The sequence below is a fragment of the Sminthopsis crassicaudata genome, chromosome 4 (genome assembly GCF_048593235.1).
Source record: "Sminthopsis crassicaudata isolate SCR6 chromosome 4, ASM4859323v1, whole genome shotgun sequence".
Taxonomy (NCBI): Eukaryota; Metazoa; Chordata; class Mammalia; order Dasyuromorphia; family Dasyuridae; genus Sminthopsis; species Sminthopsis crassicaudata.
In genome coordinates this window covers 450,033,532-450,045,453 of record NC_133620.1, presented here as the reverse complement: position 1 = coordinate 450,045,453, position 11,922 = coordinate 450,033,532, and the positions used below count along the sequence as shown (strand labels likewise).

Genomic DNA, 11,922 nt, shown 5'->3' with positions numbered 1-11,922 from the left:
AATGGTTACAAGGTGGCAGGTTATGTACTTTGGATGGACATGGAAGAGAGTTATAGTTGAAAGCTGGAAAAATAGGAGGGTTCCAAGGCCTGGAATTCCAAGCCAGGAGTTTGACTCTGCTCAGCACATTGCTTTTCAGAGTTTTCTTCCATATGTGTGTGGCAGTACTATGCCAGGGTGTGGAAGGGGAGATTAAGTGGGAAGATCATTTAAGCTTTTGGAAGAGATTAGGTAATTGGTACTGACTTGTAATAGAGTACTGGGTGTGGGAATAAAGCAAGGAGATGGATATGAGAGGAAGTGAGCAAGTAGAAGGTCCTGGCCTTGGGAAACCACTCAGATATAAGGGAACAGATAGGGAGGAGAAATGGGAGGGTAGATGAATAACAGGAACCACTGATATCAGAAGAGGCAGGTTTAGGAAGAACTAGGATCAGCTTGGTTTGGGATATTGGAAAGCTAGACTCTGTTAAGAAATCCTGGAGACAGCTTGTGATGCAGGGCTGGAGCTTAGGAGCATGACCGGGGTTGGAGATTTTCTGGTTGCTAGGGGAGATGGTATATAGAGAAAAGAAAGCCAAGGATGGAACCTTGGCAAGCAATTGTCATGACAGGTCAGGAAGAAAACAAAATGCAGTCAGTTAACAATCAAAAAAAAAAAAAAAAAAAAATTAGGTTAAAGAGAAAGCTAGCAAGGGAGCCAGTAGTGGGTGGAAAACTTCTGAATCCAAAGAGGGGAATGAGAGTTAATCTCTCTGTTTCTCTGTCTGTGTCTCCTTCCTCCCTCCTTCCCTTCCCTCCCTCCCCTCCCTCCTTCCCTCCCTTCCTACTCTTCCCTCCCTTTCTTCCCTCCCTTCCCTCCTTCCCTCCCTTTCCTCCCTTCCCTCCCTTTCCTCCCTCCCTCTCTTCCTTCCCCTTCCCCTCCCTCTCTTTTTTCCTTCCCTTCCCTCCCTCTCTTTTTTCCTTCCCTTCCCTCCCTCCCTTTTTTCCTTCCCTTCCCTCCCTCCCTCTCTCCCCTTCCCTCCCTTCCCTCCCTCTCTCCCTCTCCTCCCTTCCTCCCTCTCTCCCTTCCCTCCCTTCCCCTCCCTCTCTCCCTTCCCTCCCTTCTCTCCCTTTCTTTCCTCCCTTCCTTCCCTTCCTTCCTTCCCTTCCTTCCTTCTTTTCTTCTCTCCTTTCCTCTTTCCTTCTCTCCTTCCTTTCCTCCTTCTCTCCCTTCCCCTTCCCTGTTCCTCCTCACTATCTCTCTCTCCTCTCCTCTCCCATCTTTCTATATCTCTGTCTCTGTGTTTTTCTTGATCTCTTTCTTCACCTTTTTGTCCCTCTGTCTTTCTCTCTCTCATACACACACACACACACGCATACTATAATATCACATTATAAACTTATTAGCCCACTTAAATTTTTCTTTTTCTCCAGGAGCTATGTAGAGAAATAGGGGAGTCTAAAGAGATTGTTTCCTTAGGCTTTTAGTTTATATGAAAATTAGGCTTCATTTGAGTAAAAATATAGGCTTTATCACCATATTTTAAGCCACTACTTTGTTAAGCATTGTTTATTTTTATAATCTGAATATCTTCAATTTAATTCAAGAGATGCTTGTTTAGTAGTAGTATTGTAGTGGAATGGAATGGACATTGGATTTGGTATTAGAATTGGATTCAAGTCTTGGTGTTGCTACCTCTCGTGGTCAAATTGCTCAAAGCACTTGAACCTGTCTGAGACTCATTTTCCTTATCTGTAAAATGAGGACATTGACCTAGCGTAAGCTCTTAAATTTCCCTTCCACCGCTAATCCTTTAATCAGGATGTGTAGTCAGCAGGATTACACCATGTAGGGCTAAGGGAAATGAGGGTTGTAGAGTTGCTACTGGAAGATGGTGGTGATTAGATCATTGGTGAACTTAGATCGATTTAATCAGGATGGCAGGAAGAGGAAGGGGAAAGCACATTGAGAAGGAAGTAAGGAATTGCACATTGGGAATAGGCAAGTTTTTTTGTTTTGGTTTTTTATTGGCATTGTGGCACTTTGATCCTGATTGATCGCTAGAGTCAGGACCTGGAGTGGGCAAGAGAGGAGCAGATCATTGGAACACCAGGAGACTGAGGAAGCAAGGGCAGGATGGGGCAGCCAGAACAGAGTAGGATGGGGGAGATGAGGGACTTCCTAGATTGCTTCTGTCTTCTTAGTAAACCTGGAGGCCAGGCAGATGATTGCTCATATATTTTGAGCCAGGTGGGGCATTCTGTGACTTGTCCAAGGGTGCAGTTGCCTGATTTTCCATCTGTGGTGCGTCCCACTGTATCCCCCGGCCATCACATGACCAGCAGGGCCGGCATTAGAGGAAGGACTTTGAGGTTGACCAAAGAGCTGGGGAGGGAGAGGGGTCACCTAGGGAGTCTGGTATTGGAAAAAATGTGGTCTTCTCAGGCCTACAGTCCAAAGTCGGCCCCATAGGACTTTGACCTCACGAGTGGAGCACTGTATTCAAGTGGGGCACATACTGCCAAGAATGAGCTTCAAAGGACTATTCTAAGCTACATCTTACCAGATATATGACTGGAAATCTTATATTAATTATCATTTTTTTGCATATTTAAATCATAGCATTTTTTAAAAACTTAGTGATTCACGTAAGGTTTTATTATACAGAGACAGCATCCTTTGGCAACATGAAGAATGTGGAGGTTTTTGATCATCTGGCAATATGTGCTAGATACCTTTTAGGACCCTTATACTTTGAATTATTGGACCCTTATACTTTGAATTATTTAATGCAATCTGCTTTAGAAAAAAGAAAAGCAAATGGAAAAAAAAATTTGTTTCTGGTACTTCATCTCAGTGCAATACCCAGATTATCCAAATTTGAAGAAGTTATATTTTCAGACTGCAGAATGTCCAGTTGATAATCTGTTGGGAGTGAGCCACTTTACACTTTGCACTTTACAAATTGGTACCTGTTTCCAATGTGGCAGGAAATTTGCAAACAGCCAAGTAGTCCAAAAATATGTTATTCCCTCTCACAGCTGCATAGTTCAAAATTAGCCTTAGATGCTTTTTACCATCTAGGTAGGGTATAAGATCCCAGCTGTGTAAGTATAGTAAATTGTGTAAGTTTTAAAAAGCTAAAATTTGGTATTTTGTCTTTGTTCATATAGGTTTTTATCCAGAATCAAAACCTAATTTAAAATAGTAACTCAGTCCTCTGACTTCTTCCTTCTCATATAGTAATATCTAGTGAGTCAAATAATTGAAAACTATTGGGTATTAAGATACAAGACTGGGCAGTTGATTTTTCCCTAGGAAAAAGAAGTGTAAATCTGGAGCCCATATATTGTCCTTCATTCACTATTAGACCACTAACAATCTCCTATAGCAACACTCTCAAAATTTGTCATTGTTTTTCAATAAATTGATAGCAACACCATGGAATATTTCTATTTAAGTTGGATTTATTCTGTTTACTTCTTCCATGATTATGTAAGTTTTGTATTTTATAGTTTCATAATTAGTTTTTCATTAATACTAATGCAACATTTCTACATTTGTTTTGAATAAAATTAAAGTGTCAACTTTTAAGTGAAATGGGAATTTTAAAAACATTTTAAAATCCAAATGGAATGTTTAATTAGAATAGAATTGCATTTAGTTTTGAATTTCCATTGAATAAAATATTTTGTTTGAACTAATTTACGTGTTTGTTTATGGTGATTGTTAGTCTTTCATGTTTCTTGTCCATTTTTGCTTATACATTTAAAATCATGAATTTACTAATAATTTTATTTCATTTACTAACATTGTTGTAAATATCTTTGTTCTTATTTGGGGAATCTACACATAGCTGCTCCCCATATAACTGTAAAAGTATCGAACCACCGTAATTTATCTTAATTTATCATGACTTATTATTATTATTTTTTTTTTAGCTTTCATTAAATAGTTTTAATTAGGGCAAGAACTTAATCTGTATTACCTAAATCGTGAAACTTTTCTCCTCTGTAATTGGATCACCTTCAGAAGTAGCCCTATAAAAGGCTCTTTAGTTTTCAGATTAGCTAGTTGTCTAGATATACAAATCTCACACATTGGGGTGAGCACTTTTTCTACTTTTGTTTATAAATTGTTCTGTTAATTAGTCTCTGCTCTTGAGCACAATACAAAATAGCTATAAATTAGTGGTTGAAGGACATATTTGAAGACTGGAAATTACGGTGTGTTTTTTGCATGGTCTAAAACAATTTCTTGACATATTTTAGCCTATATGAGTTTAGAGCTAGAAGAAATTTCTCGTTACATCAAGAGAGATGTTTATTTTCGTACTGATACTCTTCCTTTCTTATGGTCTGGCTTTTTTTCTAGTCCGCCCTGGATTGGTGGCCCAAGATTGATGCTGTGTATTGCCATTCTGTGGAACTTCGAAACATGTTCGGTGAAACGCTTCACAAGGCCGTGCAGGGCTGTGGGCCTCACCCCGCGATACGAATGGCGCCGGTAAGATGAAACCAAAGGTGGAGCCTCTTCCCCCATTGTACCCTTCATTGTCAGTGTCTTCATTCCATTCCCACTGTTCTTATTCACCAACTTGACCAAACTAATTGAGTGGGCCCCAATCCCTTCTGTGCTTTGCGTACCCTGCAGTACTCACTGATGAAGAATCCTTATTACTCAGGAGTGTTTCCTGCTACTTTGAAGGGTTTAGAATTAAGGATCTTACATCATCTTTATGGAGTGCTGTGTGTCCTCTTAATGACTGATTAGGCCTTTTGACTATAAATACAGGGTGGCCTTAAATTTTATTTTATTTTTTGAGACTATATTTTGAGAAGTAGAAAAGGAAGACAAGTTGTAGGTAATAGACCAGTTAAAATTGTATGCCTCGTTACATGGGATTTTGCCTACTAGATAAAAGTGTTTCTGTGCAAGAAAAAAGGTAAAATTTTTTATAGGATAATATTTCTTATTAAGTTTTTGGTAAATTTCAAATGCTGTTTTTTAGCTTAGTATTTTTGCAGGATTATTAATTGATAGGCACTGTTGGATATGAAGTTTGGTTATGTTAAAGACAGTGCCTTATGTACTAGCAAAGCTAAAATATACAGTCGCAGCTCCGCTTTCCCTTTTAAAAAGGAGTTTAAAGTATTTTATTGGACCAACCTGAACAGACAATTGTAAGATTGTGTCACACATTCTTAGTATTTGTGTCTAGGAAGGGTTTATCCATAGCAACTCTCAACATTGATTGGTGGTGCTTTGTTTTTTGCTTCTTATTTTCTGTTCTGATTGGCTGCTGTCGCTCACATGATCAGATGCCAGCCAGTCACTGTTTTGCGTGGCAGTGGGCTTCTGTGGCTGTAAGTATGACCCACTGTGACTACCACAGAAAAGTCCCCGTCTTCTTGACGGCTCTGTGTGGAGTGACTGCTCCAGTCATACCATTTCATGTGGAAAATAGAGCATGACCTCACGTAGTGTTTGCTGTAGTGATTAAATTGCTTCCCTTTTGCCATGCTTTGTTTTCCAGAATTCTCATAACCAAAAAAACTGGTGATTTTACATAATCATAGCTCATATTTATTCAATTATCAGTGTTTGTCAGGAGTTCCTGAAGTACACACTCTGCATGTTCAGATAGAAAAATTTTGTGCTAACAATTATAGTTTGGAATTGTGTCTAGGTGTGCTAAAATTCTAGCAAAGAGAGTAACAACCTGATGTTTTCATTATTATAGATTTTTAAACATACTAAAAAAAATCTAAACTAGAGATTTAATTTATTACATAGACTTTAACACTGAAATAGTTTGTAGTTCATTTTTTTAAGTAGCAAAAGTTTTAAAAGTTGAAAAAGAAATTTCCCTCCAGTTACAACATTAGAGGTAAGTGCCTAGAGGCCCACTTGGGCCTTCTGCTTTTCTTTTCTTTTTTACATTTTAAAGATTTCTTAGGAAGTGACATTTCTTTGGATCTATCTTCTAATGGGAACTATCTTCTATTCTAATGCCTTGACTTTCTGCTATAACTTTGCTCCTTTTTGAGGGGGAGGTGTGATATCCAAATTAAGACTTGGATCATGATTGTTTTCAACTATTTAGTGTTTTTTCCAACAGTTCTAGCCTGAATTGCTATTAAAATCAGACATATTTGTTTCGGTTCTTTTTTTGAGTAATGGCAGCACTGATCTTATCTATTATAGATTTAAAATTTACTCGACTTCTTGAGACATGAACTGGTAGGAGGAGCTACTGATTCTAGTTTGTAAGTAGAGCAGGACTGGAGCAGAACATCTAGGAGACACACTAGATTTTTACATGTGGTTAGGTTTTGAAAATTTTTGTCATTGTGTGTGTGTGTGTGTGTGTGTGTGTGTGTGTGTGTGTGAATGTTTGTAGGTGGAAGACCAGATTTTGGACAATTTTCCCATCACTGAGAAGAACTGGTCGGAGTCATTAAGAACCTGTGTAGGTTATCACAGAATATCACTGACCTGTGCTGATCTTAGGCCCTTTAGTCTATTCTCCCACTGGAAGTGAGAATTCTTCCTCAGAAATATTTAATAGCTCCTCAGAAACTTTGGCTTGGGTGTTTCCAATGAATGGGAGCTTCCATGTCTATGTCATTCTTAAGTGTCAGGAAATTCTTAATGACATTGGGTCACAACCTGCTTTCCTGTCATTTCTGCCTATCAGTCTGTCCCCTGAACTTGCCCATTATGAGTCTGCTCATTTCTCTGGGAGAGCCTTTCACAGATTTGGAGACTATCATTCTCTTCAACCTGCCCAGTTCCTTGAACCTTTTTCAAATAGCATCCTCCTTACAATACGGTTTTTAGATTCCTTCACTAACCAGAGCACCATCCATTTTGTCAGTGCCCTTTGAGTATCAGTGGGATAAAATATGGCATTCAGTACTTATGGCTTTAATGGACATCATTTCCATTATTGCCATAAAAATGGAGTAGTAATGTTAGCATTTAATTAGAGTATCAGTCTTATTTTCTAATATTGATATTGTGGTCAGCCAGATACCCAAAATCTTTTCCTACATGTGATTGCTCCTGTTTTCATATATATTATTTGTGCATTTCATTTTTGAAATTTACACTTTCCCCATTGGTTTTGACAGGTTTACCTTCTACCTGTGGTTCCTGCCTTAGTCCTCAAGGGCCAAACAAATTACTTTGTCACATGATAGCCTTGAGATTCTTGAGCAGCGATCAAGTTCCTGCTGAGTCTTCTCTTCTACATTTTAAACATTCCTAGCTCTTTTAGCTGAGTCCATGTATTTTGCACACTAGTCCTTCATCATCCTAATTGCCTTCTTTTACATTTTTTTTTAATGGGTGCCCAGAATTGATCATGAAGCTCTAAATCTGACTAGGGCCAAGTATAATGGGACTGTCACATTCCTATACCTAGTAACTTGAGGGCACCAGATCACACTGCTGATTCTGATATTAACCTTGTAGTCAATTCACTGAAAGCGCCAGATATTTTTCAGGATAGCTACTGTCTGCATTTAGACTTTATGTTTATTCCCATTGAATTCTAATATATATTCGGCTCAGTTCTCTAATGTCAGAATCCTTTTGTTTACTGACACTATCATCCACTGTGTTATTTTATCCACTGTGAGCTTTGTGAGATATGCAGATTTAATGATCATATCCTTACCTTTATGTCATTGTCAGTGTTAAATGTATAACATTATGCAGAAATCTTTGAGATGTTCCACCAAATATCTACTGCCACTGAAGCAACAACAACTATATTCAACTGGTTATGAATCCATTTGATTGGGATAATCATCTTTCAGGAAGCAGTGGCTTAAAATAACAGATATGTTTGAATTTCTACATAACTATATAGATATCTTTTCCTTATCTTGCATTTTGGAGTGGAATTCTCGCTGATCAATGTTTTTATTTATGACCTCTTTCATTAAAGCATAAGTTATATTAATTTTTTTTACAGAGAAGTCAGACTGTGAATTCATGATTATTATTTTTTTGCTAAATGTATTAAGTATTGTTAACCAAAGCACACGCGCATCAGCCACGAGTTTCCATTTAGGCCTGAAACAGGAAGAACTGTTAATAAATTCATTACTTACTTTATTTTCACTTGAAATAAATTGTTCTTTTGCTCTGAATACAACTCCTATTCTTATACATCTCACCTCCTTGAGAGGAAAAATAGATAGTCATGGGAAGATAACGCTAATGAACCAGTTGCACTTGGTTTGTACATATAAGATTCAGAAGAAAAAAAATGAGCCTTACTCTTAGACCAGTATAATAATTATTTTTTTAGGTAGTTTATTATTCCTAACAATGGACCATTTATGGTCAATAAATTGAAACTGGATTTCTGAATTACACTTGAATTTTAGAAGTTTCATAGTGCTCTGTCATTTTTTTTTACATACTGTGGATGAATAATTCAGCAACTAGTTTTTTTTTTTTTTGAAGTTAAAAAAAAGAATTCACAAATTTGCTTGTTGGCCTTATTTTGTTATTTTTCCTGAGTAATGTCTATAGTAGAAAATAACAATTTACAAGTAAGTGTATTAATTGGGTTTTTTTTTTTTTTTTAACAATTTTGTCAACTTTGTCAAAAAATTTTGTTCCATGCTAATCTGAGATGGTTTTCTGTCTTATATATTAATAGTAATGATAATAAAAATAATTTACAACTCATATTTGTATAGTACCTTAGTTTATAAAGATTCCTCATAATACCCAGGTATGCCATACAAATTGTAGCATCTTCATACAGCTATCTATAAAAGCTAAAACTCCAAGAAAAGAAGTGATTTACTCATAACCACACAGCTGTTAAACATTTGCATTGGTATTCAAGTCTATCACTCTGATTTTTGACTTTTTGAGAAGAAATCCAAGACTTGTCAAATTCATGATAGTTAGCAAGTTTCAAGGGTACATAGAGAAGCCCAAACCTTGTAACTGGAGCAGAGACTTAGTAACAAATACCCTTGATACATTTACTAGCTGTTCTTCCCCTGCAGTGATATGTGCACTCTCCATCAAATGTGTATGTATGCATGTATAAATATATATGTGTGTATGTATGTATGTGTTTATATGTGTGTATATGTGTGTGTGAGAGAGAGAGAGAGAGAGAGAGAGAGAGAGAGAGAGAGAGAGAGAGAGAGAGAGAGAGTGTGTGTGTGTGTGTGTGTGAAAAGGAATTAGGTTCTTTTCCAATATTATACCATAAGGAATATTAGTAATCTTATACATAAATCCAAATACATTTCTTATGCTTAATATATTGTAAAATGACTTTCTTATAAGCACACATTTTTGTACCTTCTCATTTGTAAAGAAGAAATTTGAGAGCCCATATTTGCATGTTTTTTAGTTATACTGTTTACAAACAGTTGTTTTTGCTGAGCAAGTGGAAAAAGTGAATGAACAGAATGAGAAAGATGGAGTTTCTAAATTGTAATTATTGAATTTTAGATGAAAGACATTTTCTTATTAATTTTTTTTTAACTTTGGAAAACAGTGCCCACATATCTTTTGATTAGAAACACGTTCCATGAAGTAATTTTTCCCAGAATTCTTTCTGCCTTTTTTTTTTTTTTCCAGTGCCATCTCATCATATTTCTAATGAAATAGGTATTATTCATTTTGGGAGGTAGAGTAACATTAAAATACAAAGCAACAAAATCAAGGAGAAATTGTCTTAAAGTTTGTAAAGTAGTTAGAATAATTTTGAGAAAAAAAAACTTTAAAGGAGAGGATATGGTGCCTTTCTGGCACTAAAGCACTGAGTCAAATGTATCTTCTGTGTATGATGCATGTCAGTTTCCATTTTTATGCATGTCTCATATTTCTTTGCTGAAGAGTTTCTTTCCCCAAATCTTGTTAGGTTTCAATGGATTTTTATAATTTTAGAAAATTATATTTTATATTAATCAATCTGATGGAGAATAGGGCAGGTAGATATTTTTGTGGTGTGTGTGTGTGTGTGTGTGTGTGTGTGTGTGTGTGTGTGTATGTATGTGTGTATGTGTGTGTGTACCAGATCAATTTTTTGGTTTTCTTTTTTAATGTAAGAAAATAAATTATACATATACATTACACTGAAGTTTATATTAAAAGCACATCATTTAGTGCTAATAGCCCTAAGGTAGTAGTATTGTTCCATGTTTTGTATGATGGTTTTTCAAAAAAGTTGGATTGTTATTGCCCTCTAAATAAATAATAGATACTGACAGGATAATAATATATTTTTCTTAGAGTCTTACATTTAAAGAAAAAATGACAAGCCTTAAATTTAAAGAAAAACCTACGGACTTGGAAACAAGAAGTTATAAATACCTCTTATTATCCATGGTGAAACTAATCCATGCAGATCCAAAGCTGTTGCTATGTGTAAGTAAACTTCTTTTAATGCTTGAAATTATTCTTATTAATGTAACTTGACAGAAACACTATGTTCCTGAAAGATTACTGTTATCTAGAAAGGATTTTGACATTTCCTATTTACTGTTTCAAATTGACTTTTTCCTTAAAAAAGCAACTTATGGAGCATGATTACATAGTTTATTCCCTGTGCGACTCTTACTTATTTCCTTAATATCTAATGTGCTTTAGGAGGATGTTTATCCTAATTTTGCAACTGTCACATTGTTAGAATACATACACCTATTTAAAGAGAATTCTGTGAATGGATGGTGAAGGGGAGCGGCCATTGGGCACAACTTTACATCTGCTGGCAAAGACGGGGGGAATGTTCAATGCTGATATTCCTATTATTTGCTCAGCAGGTTAAATCTGCTGTCATCTCCTTCCACTTTCTTTCTGTCCATGTGTGATTATTAGTGACATATGGAAGAAGAGAAGGAAGAGTGGGAATGATGTTGGGGGAAGGATGGCTGTATTTAGAATATGAATCCGTGTTTACACTCTCTCTTCTTCCATTGGTTTTTTTATATGACCATTCTCTGCCTCATTTGGCTCAATCACTGAGTGAACGTTGCTTCAGTCAAATTGAGACCTCTTAAATTCCTTACCTTAAAAAGCCAAGGTCTCCCACTGAAATCAGGGCCATCTCCAGTCTTTACAATCTCTACCTGGCCACTGGACCCATTTAGCTCTGGAGGGGAAAGTGAGGCACGTAATCTTGTCCAGCCTTCTCTCAACTAATTTAAATCCAATTCACTTGCATGTCAGGGCATCACTTCCCTGATGTCATGGTCCTCTTGGAGAAAGAAGGACAAGCAACAATAACAACAACAGCTAAAACCAGAAGCTCAGAGATGCAATGGCTTGCCCTCAAGGAGCTTTTCTGTTAAGGAAAAACAGCATACCCACAGTAAGATGTATATAAAATGAAGGATAAGCAGATGGAAGGTAATTTGGGAAGAAAAGGCCTCAGCACAGATATGTTGCTTATAGTACAATGTTCCTTACCATACAGAAGGAATCTCTAAACAGCAGTAAGGGAGACTCAGTTGACAATTTTTGATGTATCTTTCTTTTGTGGAGCTCTTTGTGAGTCCAAGATCTGATGTGTTTTGAAGTTAGTGCAGATGTGTGATAGGCAAGTCTTATTTATTTTTTGAAAATCATGCTTTTACCATGTTTACAGGGTAAATATAAATTAGATTTACAGCAGTCATAGTCTTCATTCATTTTATTTTATCTGTGGTAATATCCAGAGCTTTTCAATACACCTACTAGAACCATCTAAACAGGTGGCTCCAGAGAATGCTTCATGTGGAAGGGGGTGGCCTTGGAGCCGAGTTTGGAAGAAAGCTGGTCCTAAGAAGTAGAAGCGACGGCAGTGTCTCCCATCATGCACTGGTCCCGTGCAAACTCCTAGAGCCAGGAGTAGTTTGGCACTACTAGGAAGCATAGGCCAAGGAAGAATGAATGTGGCTTTAGGAAGCTGGAAA

The 11,922-nt window shown here is 36.8% G+C and overlaps 1 protein-coding gene across 12 annotated transcripts in view; it reads left to right on the top strand.

Moving 5' to 3' along the window:
- LOC141540057 (neurofibromin) overlaps positions 1-11,922 on the top strand; it is a 205,592-nt gene that overhangs the window by 78,676 nt on the left and 114,994 nt on the right. For 8 of the 12 annotated variants that reach the window (XM_074263645.1, XM_074263644.1, XM_074263650.1 and 5 more), the window contains 3 exons: positions 4,358-4,489; positions 5,305-5,349; positions 10,262-10,396. In XM_074263645.1, the coding sequence (XP_074119746.1) occupies positions 4,358-4,489; positions 5,305-5,349; positions 10,262-10,396 (312 nt within the window). The remainder of the gene's footprint in view (positions 1-4,357; positions 4,490-5,304; positions 5,350-10,261; positions 10,397-11,922) is intronic. The other 4 variants (XM_074263652.1, XM_074263649.1, XM_074263648.1 and 1 more) reach the window with 1 other exon arrangement.